The 20103-nt window shown below is 29.2% G+C and overlaps 1 protein-coding gene across 2 annotated transcripts in view; it reads left to right on the plus strand.

Annotated features, from left to right (window-relative positions):
* Positions 1–20103, plus strand: part of LOC107442386 (mRNA (2'-O-methyladenosine-N(6)-)-methyltransferase) — a 46261-nt gene that overhangs the window by 10980 nt on the left and 15178 nt on the right. For both annotated transcript variants that reach the window (XM_043053337.3, XM_043053343.3), the window contains exons 5-11: positions 4865–5025; positions 7517–7671; positions 9407–9638; positions 10575–10674; positions 12697–12859; positions 16090–16265; positions 19006–19092. In XM_043053337.3, the coding sequence (XP_042909271.2) occupies positions 4865–5025; positions 7517–7671; positions 9407–9638; positions 10575–10674; positions 12697–12859; positions 16090–16265; positions 19006–19092 (1074 nt within the window). The remainder of the gene's footprint in view (positions 1–4864; positions 5026–7516; positions 7672–9406; positions 9639–10574; positions 10675–12696; positions 12860–16089; positions 16266–19005; positions 19093–20103) is intronic.

Raw genomic sequence — 20103 nt, forward strand, 5'->3', positions numbered from 1 at the left:
CAATAGAGCACAACTGAGTCCCCTCCCCCCCTTCTTTCGTATGCAGCTGGCTAGTAGATGAGGCATTTCCTGGAACCTTTTTACTGTAGAAAAGGGTAAACTTGGAGGGGGAGTATGTCCTTGAGAAACATTGTCCATTCAATATTTAGGAGGCGGGGAAAAAAAAGGGGGTAACATTCTTTCTTTAGCATTGACATGAAAAAGATTTCAAGACTCCCATGCCACTGAAATATGAATTTGACTAACAAAAGTCCTTTTATTCCAAACCAAGAACTAAATTAGATTTCTCCGAAATTTATTCCTTTTTTTCATGCAGTGCACCTGCAAATACATTATAGGAACAGGCGAATACCTTGGCGAAATAAGTCTTGCAAAATACTCTGAAATTAATTTCTCTCGCCAAATATCTCGTATTTAAAGCAATCCAACACGTCACATTTGTTCGTTTTTACCAATCTAGCATTTGTGAGTTAAGAATTTTTGATTATCGACAGCTTGCTTCTTTTAATTATTTTTATTAAGTTTTTTGACAAGTTATTGTTTTTTTAAGTTTTTAACTGCGTAATTTTTATTAAGTTTTAATTGAGTTACTGTTATTCGTGTTAAGTTTTTTTTAAAGTTATTTTTGTTTATTACCTTTTATTTTTCTTACGATGTCTTCACGTCCGTCGAAGAAAAGAAAAAATGTTTCTTTATCAATTAAAGAAAAAGTAGAGTTACTGAGAAAATTGGACATGGGCACTTCAGTATCTAAGTTGTGCGACGAATATAAAGTAGGAAAGTCTACTGTGTACGATATAAAAAAACAGAAAGAGAAGCTTTTTGACTATTTTTCAAACTCAGACACACCTCTTGCAATGAAGGATCGAAAATATATATGAAATGCTAAACACGAGGATCACGGTAGAGTTATGATTGAGTGGGTACGACAACGCCGTAGTGAAGGCGTACCGTTAACGGGACCAATGTTAATGGCTCAAGCAAAGATTTTTCATGTGGATATGGCCATTCAAGAGGAGTGCAGCTACAGCACTGGATGGTTGAAAGCCTTTAAAAAAAGACATGGTATGCGCCAGCTATCTATTTGCGGAGATCGTGCGGAAGCTGACACCGAAGCTGCTGAAAAATTTATAGAAGATTTTGAAGAATTGATTAAAAATGAAGACTTGTCACCAGAACAAGTATATAATGCCGATGAGACTGGACTGTTTTGGCGGTATGTACCCCGAAAGACTTTAGCCGCAGCTGAGGAAAAGAATCCAACCGGTGTTAAGGACTGTAAAGTAAGAATGACAATTATGGCATGTGCAAATGCTTCAGGTACACACAAATGCAAATTGTTTACAATTGGTAAAAGTGCACGCCCTAAAGGGTGTTAAAGTGTTACCCGTAAATTATCGATCTAACCGAAAAGCCTGGATGACCCAGCAACTAATGGAAGAATGGTTGGACAACGATTTTGTGCCGCAAGTCAGAAAGCATTTTCAGTCGATTGGCTTGGAAGAAAAAAAACCACTTTTAATACTGGATAATTGCTCTGCCCACAAAATACCGTTATTGATGGAAAGGGCAAATGTTTCTGTTGTGTTCTTGCCACCCAACTGCACTTCAATTTTGCAGCCGATGGATAACAGTATCTTAAGATCCTTCAAGTGCAAATATAAAACGCAATTCTTGATGTCAATGCTGACCTCTTTAAATGATGGCCAAAACTTACAAGACTTCGTTAAGTCTTATTCCATAAAGACTGCCATATGGAATATAGCAAAAGCGTGGGATGAAGTTGATCAAAAGACCCTTAAGAATGCTTGGAATAACATTTGGCCGGCAACTATTTTTTTTTGGTAATGATGAGGACGAGCCCCTCTTTGAAGGTTTTCGTCCAAACAAAGAGAAAGAAAGTGTGAGAGAGTTGTTGCACTACATCAAAAGTCATTGTGAGAGGGAAAAATTAGATGAAGAAGATGTTGTAGAAATACTAAACTGCGACGATGATGCCCCAACTGTGTCCCAATTAACCGACGAGGAGATCAAAAACATAGCTTTAAACAAGCAGGATAGTGACACAGAAAGTGTAGATAGTGGAGAAGAAATAGCAGAAGAGAGGATTTCAACTGACGATTTAGTTAATCATTTAGATATTGCCATTAAAGGACTGGAACAAAGAGACTATATTTCTGAACAAGAAATCATGTCCCTTCATAGGATTAAGGAAAAATTGCTCAATAAGAAACCGAAAATGAAACAGCTTTCTTTAAAGGATATATTTAAAAAATAAAATATTTATAGTGCCTACGCATTTTTTATTAGGAGTTTTTGATTTCTATGTAAGGTAAATAATTGATCTTTATTTTACGTAAGCATTATTTTTTTAATATTTTGTTTGATTTAAATCGTTGAGAAAGGCAATTTTTTTTCTGGTTTCTTGTAACATTAATTTAATTTTTTTTGTTGTCATTTTAAAGCTTTTTAAATGATTAGTTGCGATTTATTTACGTGATGTGTTATGGACTTATACTATGCTTATTTTAAAAATCAGAAGTTTTTTTTTCCTTAGATGGTTGAGTCAGTAATTCCCTCTTCTTTAATGCATTTTATAACTGCGTATTTGGCGTAATTTTGATAAATAATCAATTTTCTATAATGCTAATGGTTAGTTGATTTTCCCGACGACCACGATAAATTGACAAATTATGTATTAAAGTTTAAATAAAAAAAAAAGAAGAAATAACAGTTTGGCGTGTCGATAATCGTGACGTCGATTGTCGTTTTCAATAAGTACGATGGTTTTCTGTATTTTTTCTAAGTTAGTGTGGTCAATTATGTCTCGAGGTGTAATATTGCGCCAGATTATTTTTTAAACGATTAAATAAAGCATAGTAATATTTAAACATTATTAATGAATAAAGAACAGACATATTTCGGCCGTTTTAGAATTCCAATGCAATTCTTTTATTCACCTCATTTAGTAAAGGATAGCTGTGTATTTTCTTTAAAAGATTTCTTTTCAACTTGTCAAGTGATAACAATCCTCCCCCTCTTAAGCCAGGCGAAATTAATATGCCCTTCCTTAACGTTGTTTTGACAACCACTAACGTGATTCTTTCAGTCCCACAAGAAAAAATAGAGATAAACTCCATCAGCATGCCGCGCCCTAACGCTTGATTGATAACTTCCCCGCCCTCAACTTGAATGATCTATTTACACATATTTTCTCTACACAAATAAGGAGGGAATGGATTTTTCTCCCCCACCTACCCACCTTAATGAATGACGGGGAATCCCGTTTCTTCCTTGAATCGTTCTAGTTCAAAATGGCGGATAGAGCAAATTAATATTTTCATTACTACTGTCAATTTTTTTTCGTTTTCTAAATTTTAAGCACTAATTATTTTTTTTCTAATATTTTGTTTTCGATTGATTAAATATCACATTCAAATACTAAAACATTATTGCCCAAAAAATAATGTTTATTTATTTTTTGCTTCTTAGATTCAGATCGTTTATTAGATCATTTTAAGCTTTGTTTATCTTAGGGGTGTATCATACGGAAAAATCTATTATCCGGACTTCGGGAAGTCCCACCGATTCCGGATACGCGACATTCCACTGTATATATATATATATATATATATATATAAAATCCCTTAGCCACCACGGCTCTAACTCTAAGTTATTGTTTGTTTCTGCTGTATTTAGAATTTAAAGTTACTCCTGGAATAAGCTTTTTGGATTGTTTAAATATTATGTTAGCATGTTTTTGGCACTCTCCCTTCCCCTAGTCAGCAAAAATTTGTAAATCTCCTGCCATGCTTATGTAAGGAAGTATCAGCACTCCCTTATTTTTTGCTTTAACTTTTACTGTAGTTATTTATAGCAATTTTAGAATTAAATTCAAATAAATAGGGTAACTTTGTATGAAACAAAATTTATGTTTCAATTCATTAAAAAAAATTTGAGTTGGATATTCCTTGACAATTATATTTGTACTTTACATTTTGTGGATGAAACTCGTGACTGCTGGAAAAAGTTTTTTGCCTCCAAAACTTTTCATTTCAAATTTTGTTTTTTGAAGTGTAATTTCTAGTTAGTTTTTTGTTACATTTTTTTTTAAATTTAAAATTTCTTTTTAAAGTATATTATTTTAATAACGCAATTGGACATGACCCTTTTCCCCTCTTGTCAATTTAAGAAAAAAAATAGATCACTGTTATGTATTTATTTAATACAGTCAAACAGTCACAGTGGATAACACCCAGATCTAGTGAACAAAATATTTGCTTCCTTGACTTACTATACAAATATAATATATTTTGTATGGATATAGTGAACCAAAAGAAGAGAGGGAATTTGATATAATGAACTTTTTTCTGTCTTTGACTGAATTTTTCTCTCTATTTTTTGGTAATTTTGAAATTCCTGCATAAAATACATATGCCGATTTTTAAAACCATCTATTGAGTGGAAAGCATTTTTTCTTGCTTACTTCTTCTATCTCAGTTTCCCATCCCTAAATACAGGCCAGCCCTAAATTGTTTGTGCGCAAGACAAAGAGTAATAAAAAATAAGAGTGAACACATTTTTTGTTACGACATATTGATTTTTAATCATTTTTGTATTTCTTTTTATTGGTCATTTATTTAAATAATGTGTAATAAAAGGGAGCAGCTCGGAAAATTAGTTAAAATTGTTTGCGGTGCAGATATAGTGAACTCCCAGTTATAGTGAAACGAAAATTTGGTCCCTTGAAGGTTCACTATAGCGGGCGGGGTTTGACTATATTTAAAAATTCTCTTCCTTTTCTGTAAATCTATTTTTCTTAAATTGAATAAGAAAAAAAGTTTTTATTGTTTTACTGTTGCAGTATGATCCATCAACAGACCCATTGGGCATTCAGATGTCACCTGACCCTCCTCACACACCACACACTCCACTCAGCATTCCACCTTTCCCTAGAATCGGAGATAAAAGAAGAGCATCTGATGATTGCATCATGCCCCCCGCTGCTAAAAAGTTTTTTTTGAGGTAATTCAAATTTTATTTCATATACAAATTTCAATGCACATCGTCATCATAGTTGTCCAGGCAGCCCAATAATACTGATTAATTGATTATTTTTTAAAGTCACCCTGTGCGAAGAAGGAACATTCAGCTAATGCTAAAATAAATTATTGAAATTTTTAATTTTATGTGTCAGAGATGACTGTGCTCCTCATTTTTTGCTAAATCCAAATCCAGAAGTTTACAGAAATCATCAATCACAAATATATATAAAAATTTTTGTATATTTTATTTAAAAATATTAGAACTAGCATTTATACAAGGTATCTCTTTCATTTGTAAATATTTTTCTAGTGGAATAATAAATATGATTAGAGATAAAAGTATTAATTTAAATAATGCTGTTTATAATTTATTTAGAATTTCACATTGCAGGGATGAGATTTTTCTGCTTTTTAGCGGATTTCCGCGTTTTCTACTTTTTGCTTTTGAATTTCAGCCTTTTTTATGGAAAACTCCGATTATCTAAAAGTTTCACTTTTTTTTTTATAAATAATCCGCTTTTTGAGAAAATTCACCTACCATTTCGATTCTTATTCACGCGATTTTAATATAAAACATTCCGTATTTACGTGATTTAAAAGTTGTGATTTGCGATTTTTTCTCGCGGGATTTGAATATCATACGTTGCAATTTTTATTCACGAGATTTAAAAAACCAATATCACGATTGGTATTTACTCGTTTTTAAAAACTTATGTAACGATTCCTATTCAAGCGAGTTTAAAATCCAATGTCATGATTTGTTCATGCAGTTATAATATCAAACATCGATTTTCGTATTTTAAAATAAGGCATTGGGATTCGCATTTACGCAATCTAAAAATTATGAATCGTGATTTGTATTTAGGCGATTTAAAAATTCTATAACACTTGTATTTTCTCATTTTTAAAATCTAATATTGAGTTTCATACTCCATTCAAAATCCATTATCGGGATTCATATTTACGCGATTTTAAAATCCAAGATCGCTATTTGTATTCTTGCGATTTTAAAATCCATTATTGCGATTCGATATAATAATAAATTAGTACACAATTGTATGTTAACACATAGTTATTTATTATCTTAAACTGTCTGAAATTTATTATTAAACAATTGCACGCGCTTAAAATTTACTCACGTAGAAATTCAGCTTTTTTGTCTTTTGGCCTATCTCATTCCTGACATTGCGAAGATATCAATGATTTAAATTTGTAAAGACATTAATTTTTTGAAATGCAACATTAATGACTTTACTCAGGAAATTTTCAGAATATTTGAGTTGGGCTAACACTCACCCCTGATGTTTAAGTTACTTTAATTATTAAACACTGGAAATTTTCAATTTTTACTTTTCTGTTTTTGCCAGGCATTTCTTAAAAATAAGTTTATTAAATAGCTCAATACTGCTTTATTTTTTTAGTACATGATATAGGTAAATAAAAACTATAATTATTCATTATTATATTATTGAAATGAAAGCCAAGTTTTACTTTAAGAAATTAAGTCAAATTTCTGTAACTTAAGGATATCAAAATATCTTTTAAATCATTGTGCCATTATATACCTTGTAATAGATAAATGATTGTTTCAATTACTTAGGTCATAAAATATTGTTGCACTTTGCTGTAGTATTACACATCTGATGTATTGTAATATCAGAACAAATGCTAGTTATTTTGTACTGAATAGTAAACAATAAATTGATGTTAAATACACAGATATTAAGGTATATTAATAAAAATTAATTAAGGAAATGCCTATAAAGATTGACCTTTTTTAAAAAAAAAAAAAAAAAAGAAACTGGCCAGCTTTTTTTTTAAAGAAAATACCCAGCTGTTTTGCAATCTTTAATTTTAGTTATAAACAACTCTACTGATTATTTGTGTGATCACATTAAAAAGTTAATTAATAAATGCATACTGTTATTCCGAACTAGTAAATATAGACTGTTATTCTGAATTAGTAAATATAGACTGTTATTCTGAATTAGTAAATATACTGTTATTCTGAATTAGTAAATATAGACTGTTATTCTGACTTGATTTGTAAGTTTTTAGATATGTAACTTTATTTATTGTTAACACCAGGCATCACCTGAGCACATCTTGAACTGTTTAGGGCTGGACTGAAACGACATGCATTCCTCTCCCATTCTGGTTTCGGATTTTCTTAATATCAACGGATTCATTGATCTGGTCTGACCCCGTCAGACCAGATGGGAATTAGCAACAACAACAACATTTATTGTTAACTTTTACTGTGAATTTTTTTTCTAAACTTTTAATAGATTATTTTATTAGTTTATTTTCCTTCCGAAAATGTTTATGAACTAGATTGATTTGTCTATTTTCTTTTCCTTTCTTTTTTCTTTAATTATTTGTGAAGCATCTGTTCAAGGGACTTCTCTTTGTAAAAGTAAGCAAGTGTATTTTTTAAAATAAAATATACTTAGAGAATTTATTATTTTTAGTGGTTATTGGGATTTGGAGGTCCCTACGAACGTTGTTATTTGGGAACGTTCTCCCTCACTGTTGCCACCACCACATCCAGAAGTGGAGCAATACAGAGCTGTCCTGGTGGTAAAGTTACGTCAACAGTATCAGGAAATGTGCCACTCTCGAGAAGGTAAACTTATATATTTTTTTTACATGTTTTTAAAAATGCTGTAAAGTTTCATATTTTAAAATTTCACTATATCAAACTTTTGCAACATTTGACTATGTTTCAATAATTCACTCTAAGATAATTACAATGCACTTCCTACTGCTCCTTCCTACTAATCATCCATGACCGCATTTAGTTATTAAATTATACAAATATGCTATTAATTTATACAAATATGCTTTCAAAACAATATAAAAAAGCTTTTAAATGTTTAACATGTCAAACAGAAATTTAATTTATTCATGCTATCTTTTTACAATATATATCATAGAATTATTTAAAAAAGGTTATTATTTCCTAGTCTTACTGGAATCCCAGACTTGGCAACGTATTTTGATAAACAAGAGCTTTCTTTCTTGAAAAAGAAACATTTGTATGACTTTGCAAGAGCATTGGATTTGATTGGACAACTAATAATGGCACTTCTTAGATTAGCATGCTCTTAACAAATTAAATGTGGAATAAAGAATTTTTACTTTTGTTTCATTGTAGGAAAACAATCATCTGCAAGAAACAATATTTATTAACAATATTAATAAATTCAAACTGAAAAGCGTATCAACTAAGGTAAACAACTTTAAAGAGCACAAAAATATTATTAAATGCAGACAGCTGTTTCGGATGCTCAAAAGGCAACCTTCATCAGTGCAACAGATGAAGGTTGTTGCATTGATGCAACAGATGAACTTCAACTGTTGCACTGATGAAGGTTGCCCTTTGAGCATCCGAAACAGCTGTCTGCATTTAATAATATTTTTGTGCTCTTTAACGTTGTTTACCTTAGTTTGTATTTTAGCACAAAGGTCGCCCACTTGTGTATTTATGAAAAGCATATATTTGTATGATTTTTATATATAATTTTATTAATTCTTATTAAGGGTTGCCACTCTACAGGGAGAACAGGAGAAACTTAGAAAATGCTGGCAATTTAAAAATGACCTAAAATAACAAGGAAAATGCAGGCAATTTTTAATTTTTCTTTAGAAACTGGAAAATACAGAGAATTTTGTTTTGTATTTTTGTCTTTTAAAAAATGTTAACCACTCAAAGTGTAATCTATGAGATATTTAAGGATGATATTTCAGCTATATTAAACTAGTTCATTTATTATAACATAAATTTTTTTTAAGTATGTTCAGCTGTTCCTTTTTTCTCTTAAGTTTTTTCAGCAATTATAAACAGTATAGTTAGCCCAATACAGTGCATGCAAGAGCACAATGATTGTGTTTTTTCTCTTAATACATTGTGTATAATATGTACAGGAAAAACACAGGTAATTTTTTTTCCAGATTTGAGTGGCAACCCTGTTAGTTGATTATTCAATAAGTTTTGTTTCCCTTATTTCAAAAGATTTAGAAAAGCAAACAAACATAAGGCTGTGCAACATCCTTTCAAGAGTTGATGTTGATATACTTGCGTACTGGGAGCTTGACATTCATTTGGCATGCACTTAGACACTATCAAGCTTTCTCCATATGGATTATGGTTTTTCTTAACTTGCAATAGATTATAAGTCGTCTTGCTGTTTCTAAATGTGCATAATTCCTCTGCATCAACCAAACAAAATTACCTATGTAGGCGAATGAGAATTTGCCTTGAAGGGTTTCTCCCATGGTATATCATCCTCTTAAGGTTAAATTTATTTTCAGCAAAACCCTTCCATAGTAATTGAAACGAAATTGTTTCATTCCTTTAGGCATTGATGCACCCAAAGAATCCCTCAACAGGTGGTTCATGGAGAGGAAGATTCTTGACAAGGGGAGTGATCCCCTCTTCCCATCTGTTTGTTACCCTGAAGTGTCACAGTCTATGTTCAGAGAGATCATGAATGATATACCCATCAAGTTGGTGAGGCCAAAGTTCTCTGGGGATGCCCGTAAGCAACTCTCGAAATACGCGGAAGCTGCAAAGAAAATGATTGAGTCCAGGTATTCCATTTCATTAACATTCTCATTCTTAGTAAGGCTTCTTTTTTATTTTGTAAGTTTCATCTAAATACACCATTTAAATTTCTAGTTGCTGATTTGTGAAAGAAATGTCCCTACTATGTCAAAAAATGTTTGTGATGTTCTTTCAATTAATTTAAAAAAATGTTTTATTTTTAAACCATGGATCAAAGAGTACTTTTTCATCGAAGCATAATTCGACTATACATGTGGCAAATCTAGGACAGTCTGTTTAGATCGTATTGTGAGAAATAAAATATCATACACTTTTCATTAATTTTGAAAATTTTGCGCGACACTAACTGCCAAAAAAGAATCAATGAAAAAGTATATAATATTTAGAGTTAAATATGCATTATAAATATTTAGAATAAATTTTCTAAAAAGCAGTTAATTAATTATGCAATTAGAAACTCGCTTGTCGTATTAACATTGTAGTTAAAATAATGGGAGCAAGTTTTTTGAAAAATAGCTTGGATTTCCGATCTGCTCATAATGTTACAGCCCTAATCTAAACAATTGAAGAACTCAAAGAACGCATTTGTAATGCACTTGTGTGAGAAACTGCTTAAATGCTTCAGAATGTATTTTGGGAAATAATATGGACTACCACCTAGATGGTGTCTAGGTGACCAAGGGAAGTTGCATAGAAAAATCTGACGCATTTATACTAAATGTTGAAGTTCCTTCTACATTCTGTGTAGATTTTATTAATAAATTCTTTTTCAATAAATAGTCATAGCCGTTTGTAATTGCTGTATTCATTTTGAATTATCCTGTATTAACAGATGTATCAGTGACTATGGATTAATAAAGATAGTATTTTTAGTTTTATTATTGGTTTTATTATCTCACGGCACTTAGTATGGTGCAAAAGGTTTAATCAAAAGACAATGCTATAATTTGTTTATTTTTCAGAAATATCTCCCCAGAAAGTCGTAAAATAGTGAAATGGAATGCTGAGGATGCTTTCCAATGGATTAGGAAAACTCTGAATGCTACATTTGATGATTATTTAGTATGTTTCTTTTTATTTTTCTTGCACAAGTGTTCTTTACCACTAATTGTTTGTGAATTTGATTGGAGTTTGCTTTGTTAATTGTCAGTAAACAAAAATCTTCCTAAAACCAGATAAGTTCTTTTGAAACTTCTCTAGTGTCTCCCTTCATTGATTGGCTTTTAAAGAGAATTTTTTAGATTTTTTTCCTGTCATTTGCCAGCTTTTATTTTTATTTTTTAAGTACTGAATGCTGTTGAATGATTTTTTTTGTACAGGTTTTTATTCATTGCTTTTGTTTCATCTAGAAGCACTTTTAACTTTTCAGCAAAAGTGTTTCACCAATTTAAATCAAAAGTACTTTTTAGAAAAATCACTCTGGCATACTTTTGGCTTAATATTTTAAATAACAATGTAGCAAAAGAAGTATGGCACATCCCCGACAGATCAGATTTTTCACCAACAGATTTCTGTTATAGTTCCGTTACTCCTACATCAATGACAATATTCTTTTCTATATGTTGAAGATAATTTTTATAAATGGGACAAAATCAAAAAAGTTTACTTGAATATTAACTTCAAAACAAAGGACCTGAATTTAAAATATAAAATTGAAATGTTTTTTGAGATTTCAAACTTGATAATGCTGTAAAATTAAAAAAGGTGCAAAAAATGTTTTTTTTTTTTTTATTGAAATTAATAAAAATATTTTTTTTCATTTTATATAAAATTAGTCAAATGTACCAAACTTAAAGCATCAAAATTGTGCAAATCCTATTTGCATTAAATAAATACGTTCTTATTTTTGTGTCAAATATTGTCTGATGAAAGAAATAATTTCTTCTTAGATCCATTTCAGTCATAAAAGTATCTATATTTGTTAAGTATATAAAATTAGTCTCCGTGTCTATTACATTATATGGAATTTTTACTATTTTAGTGTTTCATCTCTCTAAAATGAATTTCATTTTAGGGGAATAAAATGCAAAACCACCATATTTAATATTTTAAGGTTGTAAATATGTTTAAAACATAAATTTTAAAACTTTGAAAAAGTATTTAAAATACTGTAAAAGTTCTACAATCTGGATTGTAGGGCAAATTTTTTATATTCCAGTGCCAAAAAATCTCAATATCTAGTATTACTTTTATTTTCCCAAAAATATGTTGCAACTAAAATATATATATATATATATATATACATATATATATATATACAGGGCTGATTGTGCTCCGGAAAAAATCCGGATTTCCGGATTTTTTGCTAACAGTGATCCGGAAGTTTCCGGAGATCGAAGGTTCAGAAGTTTCTAAAAATCATTGATCACAAAAGTTTCCGGAAATCAAATTTTCAAAGGGGGAACTTAAAAACACAGTTTATTTTATTTGTAAGGGAGAGCCAGATACTTTATAAGCTTATGTTCAAGATTAATATTCATTTATTATCAGTAAATAGTTATTATAATCATAAACTCAGAAAAAAAGACATATTTGTAAATTTTAATTACTTCTCCAGGTCGACATAGGTATTAGTAAATGGTATAGCCATGTGTAAAATTTTAAATATATTTTAAGTAAATTAAGAAATATTGAGAAAAAAATAAATTTTTTCTAATTTTTTGATTTAAACTTTTTTTTTACTCAGGAAATTTTCCGGAATTTTGATTTGGGCTCACAATCACCCCTGTATATATATATATATAAATGAACTGTAATTGTTGTCCATGAAAATTTAAATTGTTGACAATAAAATAAAAGCTAAAAGCATAGAACGTATTTAAATGGATGAAAGGAATTAGAATTAAAAAATTAATTTCTACAGCCGTTATATAAACCATTTAATGATAATTTCAATAGGAATTTTAATATACCTGTTGATTATTATTTAAAACAATAAAACTGTATACTTATATTAATGTCAATTAGTACTAAATTTTATTAGCATAGGTTAAGCAAGAATACATTAAGTTAGTATGCTTGGCTTTTAAAAATAAATAAAAATTGACGTTTTACAATTGAACAATTGTTTGTGTTTTATTACAGGAACGACTTGCACATTTGAAGCAGCAATGTCAGCCTCATCTTGTGGAAGCTGCAAAAGATTCGGTGGAAGCAATTTGTACCAAAATCTACAATTTGTCATGTGACTATGCTAAAAAGATCAGAGACAAACATTGGGCTCTCTTACGACCGCATGGAATCGAAGGTAAATGCATATATCTTCTATATGTTTTGCATAAAATCAATCATTTTGTTTAACAATTGCTTAACCTGTAGTGGAAAAATATTATGAAAAACAGGGTTGCCACTCCACAGGGAGAACAGGGAAAACCTGGAGATTACAGGGAATTTAAAAATCACTTACAGGGAAAATGCAGGGAATTTTGTTTATATTTTTAGTCTTAAAAAATGGTGACCACTGAAAGCGTGATCTATGGAATATATAAAGATGATATTTCATCTATACTGAACTATTTCATTTACTATAGCATTATTTAGGTATGTTCAGCTGTTCCTCTTTTATTCTTAAGTGTTTCCAGCAATAAAAACTAGTATAGTTAGTCCAATATAGCTCATACAAGAAAACAGTAATTCATTCTTAATATGTTGTGCATAATAAGTATAGGGAAAACACAGTTATTTTTTTCTTCCAGATTTGAGTGGCAACCCAGAAAAATCAAATTGTGAATTTTCTACACAATTTTTACAAAATTTTATTTCTGATTATTTTTATCTCTAAAAAAAAGTCCCTTTTCCAAATTGTTCTGCAGTTAGGTTTTTTAAGAGTCATTTTGGTGTAAAGCACCACAAATTCATTGTATGCAAGAAGATGTTTTTTTTTTAATAAAAATTTTGAAAGTACCTATCTGGAAACAATATTAAAGTACAGTTGGATGTATTAAAAAAAAATTCACTATTGTATAAGGTTTGTTTAGTGGTGATTATGGTATTAGTAATAACTATAGCGATTCTGAATGATTTTTTGTACAAATTTATAAAAATATAACAAAAATTTGCCTTCCACTTAATTTTTTGAATGGAGGCAAAAGCAGCAAAATGCTTAAGAAAAGTAACATAACAGAGAGTAATTAAATTAGTTGTTTGAAAAAAAATGTTTTGAGATTGCATGAAATGAACTTTGAAAACTGGCATGTTCTAATGATGCCAAATCGCAATAAGTTAACCATCTATAGTTTGAGTAACATAGCAACATAACAGTGAGAAATTCAATTCGTATCTCGAAGAAAAATGTTTTGAATTTGCATGAAATGAACTTTGAAAATTGGCATTTTTCTGATTTTTGTGCATTTTAGAAAATTCCCGTAAAATTGAGTAAATTTCCTAAAAAAATCCTTATTGAAATAGAATTTTTGAACAGATTATTGCTTGCTTGCTTGAATATTTAAATAAATATTAATAAAACATAATGATGCGAACCTCGTTTCTAAATAATAGTTCAAAACTTCTTTCTTTTTTTTTTTCTTTTTTTGTTCAAAAATGTTCAGTTTAATCAGATAATTCAGAACTCTTTTTAATTTAATTAAAAAAATCTTTTAACTATTTTTGATGTATTAAATACCTATTAATATTTGAAATTATGAGTAAACATAATACATATCATTTCAAGTATGTTTAATGTCAATCATAACTGGAAAATATTGCAGCTTTTCTATTTTGATGACTATTAAGATTCCTGAAATTCCCTATCTGTAAAATATTTAGTACATATAATATGCAACAATAATTGTGAAATTTGCATTTCGTAAAATCTACAGGATTTTTTTCTATCTGTGTTGCAGCTATGTTAAGAACATTCAGCTTTATTTTATAATTATTAAAAGTAGAATAATTAACGAAAAATGATCCTTAACTAACAAATTCTTAGTGCCAATTTTTTCTTAATGTTTATATTATTAAACCGCAAGAAAAAATATTAAAGTTTTTAAGAATTTTAACTTTTTGTTTCAATTTATTTTGTTTTTTAATCACAATCTAGATATAAGATGGCTGTCGAATTGATATTAATTAACTGTGTTTTTTTGAAATATTAAATTTTTCCAATTTTGAAGCAAAATATTGCTTTTATCTAAAATTTATGTTCTTGAGTAATGTTTGAAAAACCTGAAACCTTTTTCTTGTAAAAGTTAAGAAATTTTTTCAATAAAATTCAATATTTGACGGATTTTCTTTCAAAATGTAAGTTTTGTTTTATTGAATTTAAAAAGAAAATATTTGACAAATGCCATGCATAGCAAAAATCTAATTTAAAATTTTATTTAAATTTACTGTAAAAGTTGATATGTTTTATGTCAAAAATTAAATCCTGTTTTTTTTTTTTTATTATTAACACTGAGCTTACTAACACTTAATATATTTCTACCATAGCCGGTCAAATGACCGGATTTTATGTTTCTTGATTGAATGTATGAAATATGGATGTTAGGAAGAAAATAAACTAAAAACACTTTATTATAATGAAACAAAATTGTATATTGCCAATTTTCTATGTATTACAAACACAAAGAATAAAATTTTTTAATTCATTGCTCAGTGCATTCTTTACATGTATAGGGTGTTTCCATTGTACATTTTCCACAAACATATTTCTTCTAATTATTATTATTTCTATAATTTTTATAATTCTTATAATTATAAGAATTATAATTCTTATAATTAATATTATTTCTTCTAAGAACTTGTGCGGTCTTGGTTGTTTCGATATTTTTCTTTGTATAAACTAACAGTTAGTTAAAAATGAAGTAAAGCTATTAAAATAAAATATAAGCTACTTTCCAAAACATTTAGTTTTTGTCACTTTTTCTTACACAAAAATGTCAATCTGAAATTTTTGGTCCTTTCTTGAAATTTGAATTCAGTTATTCTGATTGAACTAACTATGCAACAGTCTTTGCAGAAATGTGCAACTAATCGAATGCAATGCATTGAACACGCATTATATCGTAATTTCTGATCCGATATCCTTTTAAAGCAATAAATTGTTCTCCCGGTCAAATGACCGGTTGTGGTAGAAATACGTATACGTGGGTAGAAATAGGTATATATATGTGGTATAGAAATAGGTATTATATGTGGTTGAAATAGGTATTATAGTATTATTCGAAACAAATAAAGTATTAAAAAAAATAATAGAATTTAACTGTGGGTAGAAATAGGTATATATATGTGGTATAGAAATAGGTATTATATGTGGTTGAAATAGGTATTATAGTATTATTCGAAGCAAATAAAGTATTAAAAAAAATAATAGAATTTAACTGTATATAATTGTTAGAAAAAGTCATGAAATTAAATGTGCAAAAATGGTAACATGATAAGCGCATTTTCAATGCAAAAGTTCTTAAAAGGTCATTTGACTAGTATGTTTAGTGTTAAGTACTCAAAATTAAACTACATAAAAGATATTGTTTCTCTTAGAAATAACAAGTCCTTTACAAGTGAGCATACATAAGAAAGTGTATTGTTATCCTGTGCAATTCGCCATTTCATCTCCTCATCTGCCCCCAGTTCAATTGATGATTGAAAAAGAACAGACTGTCTTAAGGTTTAAAGGAGACGCTGTCAGAATCACCACTCACTTCTTTCAAAAGCTGGTAAATTTTGATCATTTTATGAAAATGGTACTTAATGTCTAATGTTTACCCTGCTTCCAGATGAAATTTGATTTAATAGTTTAACTGTTGATTATTTTATATCGTAGGCTGATTAGAAAATCCAGCTTTTTGCAATGTGCTGATGTTATTTGTTATGCTTATTTTTTTATTTTATAACCGTCTTTGAACAGCCAACCAAATTTTTGTGTTACGACTACTAATGTTAAACTCTGCAGCCTTGTAATTTTGAACAAAATCCAGAAGACAAGGGAACTCATGGATCAGGTATTGGGAGAAATTTGCCTTCGTGGAGGACTTTTTCATAGACCTAACCCCACATTTGCGTTACATGGAGGGGACGACCACAAAAACCGGTTAGCCTGACGGCAAAGTGACTCTAAACCACGATCCGTCTACTACTGAGGATGTTCATGTCAGCATTGTAGTTAGTGCAAGCCAGATAAGGAATTGGTATTGAGCAGCCATCGCTGGGGTTCGAACCCAGTTCACGTCATTGGAATGTAAATGCTCTATCCCCTGAGCCATCCTGGCTCTTTTGCTATTAATGAAAAGAATTAGAGATCAAAGATAAATCGGAAGTCTTTAGCACTGTGGTCAGTGCGGGCTGAATTAAAATGACCCAGCCGATTCTGTGATCTAACCTATGTCAACTCATTGGGAGGCGACGCTCTATCCTGTAAGCCACGGGGGATCAAGGGATAACTAATATATTATTACACTTATTGCATTGAGCCTTATAGACAGTCAGGTTTGCCTGTTTTGCTAAGTTCCAGATTTTTCTTTTAGCCTTTGAAAGATATATTATTAAGTGCATACTTTATTTCAGCTTTCTTATTATTGTACAGTGCACAAAATAGAAAATTGTAAAGGGGAAAGGAAAATCCTGAAAAGGGAAGAAAGAAAAAAAATATTGGAGATTATTGAAAACATCTATTTCTTCAGTATCTGTTTTAAAACTGCTCAGTATTGGTGCTGTTTTAATAATTACAATATAAATTAATATATCAGTCGCAGCAAACTTAAAGCTAAAGTTGTTAAAACAAATATAATTATTGCAAGACCTTGATCTAGGCTATAAAGCATTACTATTATGCTTTCTGATCTTAAATATAATATTTAAAATGACCAAATAATTTTTGCAGTTCCCTTAAACGAATAAGTATCTTTTCTCCATTAACATTGAATTTTACTACCTAGCTTTTTTTTTTTTTTTTTTTTTTTTAATTTCAATTACTATATATGAAGTACCAACATTATTTGTCATTGTCATCGATAACAGTATGGGAATTTTTATGGTTCCGCTTAACGAATAAATAACTTTTCTCCATTAACTTTGCTTTTTATTTGATTATTTAGTTGTTGCTAATTTATTATTTTTCAATTTACATGTATGCCCAAAATTAATTAAGCTTTGGCGTCAATCCAGTGGCGTAGTTTTACTGTATGTTTGTCGGGGGTTACGCCTTCTGACATATATATATGTTCCTGCCAACTTGTACGGTTGCTGAAAAAGATTTTACAAAGTGGTAGTGAATGAACAAGTGAAGTTGGACAGATTTTTAAAATTATTGATTTATCGTGGTTAAAAAAAAAAAAATTTAAACTTTCAATTAATTTGTCAAACGTCTATAATGTTGCTACTACTAAGAAGTTTTTTTTTTTATCATTGGCCGTACAAGTTTGCAGCTATATATATATAATTGTTTTGAATTTTTTTTTTGTCTTCATCTTACTTATCGAACCGAATAGCTCATTAATCAAGTAGTGTATAATTTCAGAGGGCCTCCCTAAACTACGCCACTGGCAACAATAATATTATGGTGATTATTTACGTTTCTCTTGAATAAATTTGTACTACTTTTCATTTTGATTTTTCTTTTTAATACATAACTTAATTTTTTTTATCAATAACCTTTAATTTTATAGAAACACAATTTAAAAGAAATACTATCAACAAAATAAATGCATGGTTTTTGGTTACTTTAGGAATACTTATTTAGGGACAGAGTCTACCCCTGCTACTACATTAACATTGATTATTAAATTTTTTTGACATTGCAAATTCAATGATAAGTAAATTTCACTGTACACACAGTATTTTTTTTAGTCAAATAGAGCTATAAGCTAGCAAACATCCCTGGTGTATCTTTCAGTTATTAGAAAAAATATCGTATCTAGTTTAATCTAAAACAATAATTAATGCTTAACTAGTGGATTTTAGGATTGAGGAGTAAATCGTCCCTTGCAGAGACGCTGTCCAAATTTCAAGATGATGGAACAGATTTTTCTGGAGTTATAAGAGACACACAGACAGACACACAAGCTCTTTATTTTAATATTGTAGATAACTGTAAAAAATTTTTATAATAACGCATAAAATTTAAATGAAATCTTTTAAAATTTTTTGAGTTATCAAATGTTGAAAGAAAATATTTAAAAATTTTATTTCAATATGAATAACTTTGAATTTAATGCTTTGAATTGCTAATATTATTTATATTAAGCAGTAAAGTTAGTTAATTATAATTGTTGAGTAGTTTTTTGTTTCCTTATTATTTTTAAAAAAACTATGTTCAACTGTGTTAAACTTAAAGTAGATTAAAATTAGACTATTATCAATGATTAGTTGTTAACTCTCTGTTGTTTATTGTAGTGATAGTAGTGTTATCTTATGTTCGTGAAAATAACTATTTTTAATCAAATTTAATTTTTTTATTAGGAACATTTGTATCGTCTGAACTGTTCTGATGACAGGAAGTTTGAAAACTTTCTCACACGTGTTTGGTGTATGCTAAAACGTTACCATGTAAGTAACTTACTCTTTTGAAAGATAATTAGTAATTCAGTATTTGCATCCTACTTTATTTTACTGAATTTCTGTATTTTAATTTAGGATAAATGTTGTATTGTTCCTTGTAGATTGAATAATGTGTCATGAATAATATGTCAATGCAGTTTTTATTTTTGTGAAATTGAATAGGTTAATAACAAAAAGAAACTGAACTTTTTAAAGCAATTTTCAAAGGGATATAAAAATTGTAAGAATATTAGCTGTGTTCCTATTGCAATGAGGGTTTGCTTCAAAAAATTTACACAAATTACAAGAGTAAATTGTGTGGACATTTCTATTTTTATGTCAACCTTATATCGAGGCATAATATTAATTTTACTGTTGGATATTTGAATAATCTCAACTAAAATGCTTGATTTGGCTAAGTTTTATTTAGATTGATTTAAAATAAGAATTAAACTGATTTTATTTTATAAGCTTAGAAGTTCGTAAAAATACGTTTCTTAAAAATTTGTGTAATTTTTATCAATTAATAAGTTTATTATGAAACTGCTATTTTCATCTTAGGCTTTAGGAGGTGCAACTAATTAATTTCTTTGTAAAAGGCGTTTTAGTATTTAATTAAGTAAAATTAAATAGGTTTTTCTGTCTCAAGTTTTTTAATTATGAGAAATAATTTTAATTTTTAACGAAGCTAATATCATTTATATAGATAATTCTTTCTTTTTTTGTCATTCATTTCAATCTAAGCACACCTGCTTATACTATTTTCTTTTTAAATTTGCATTGATTTAAAATTAATATAATGTTTCTTTTTTAATAAATCATAATATTTTCTATGTTCTGTTTGTTTAACTTACCAGATGATTTTAAATGGAATTCAACTTGGAAATACTGTAAGATCCTTGCATAAGATTCTTTTCTAACTGAATTTAATCAGAAAATTATTCATATTTGGTGAGATTTCTGAGGAATATATATATATATTATTTTGGAATAGTGCTGCTGCCAGCAACTGGTTTTTAT

This window comes from Parasteatoda tepidariorum, chromosome 1, assembly GCF_982258835.1.
Source record: "Parasteatoda tepidariorum strain Cologne lab strain chromosome 1, Ptep-v5.0, whole genome shotgun sequence".
NCBI classification, from domain to species: Eukaryota; Metazoa; Arthropoda; class Arachnida; order Araneae; family Theridiidae; genus Parasteatoda; species Parasteatoda tepidariorum.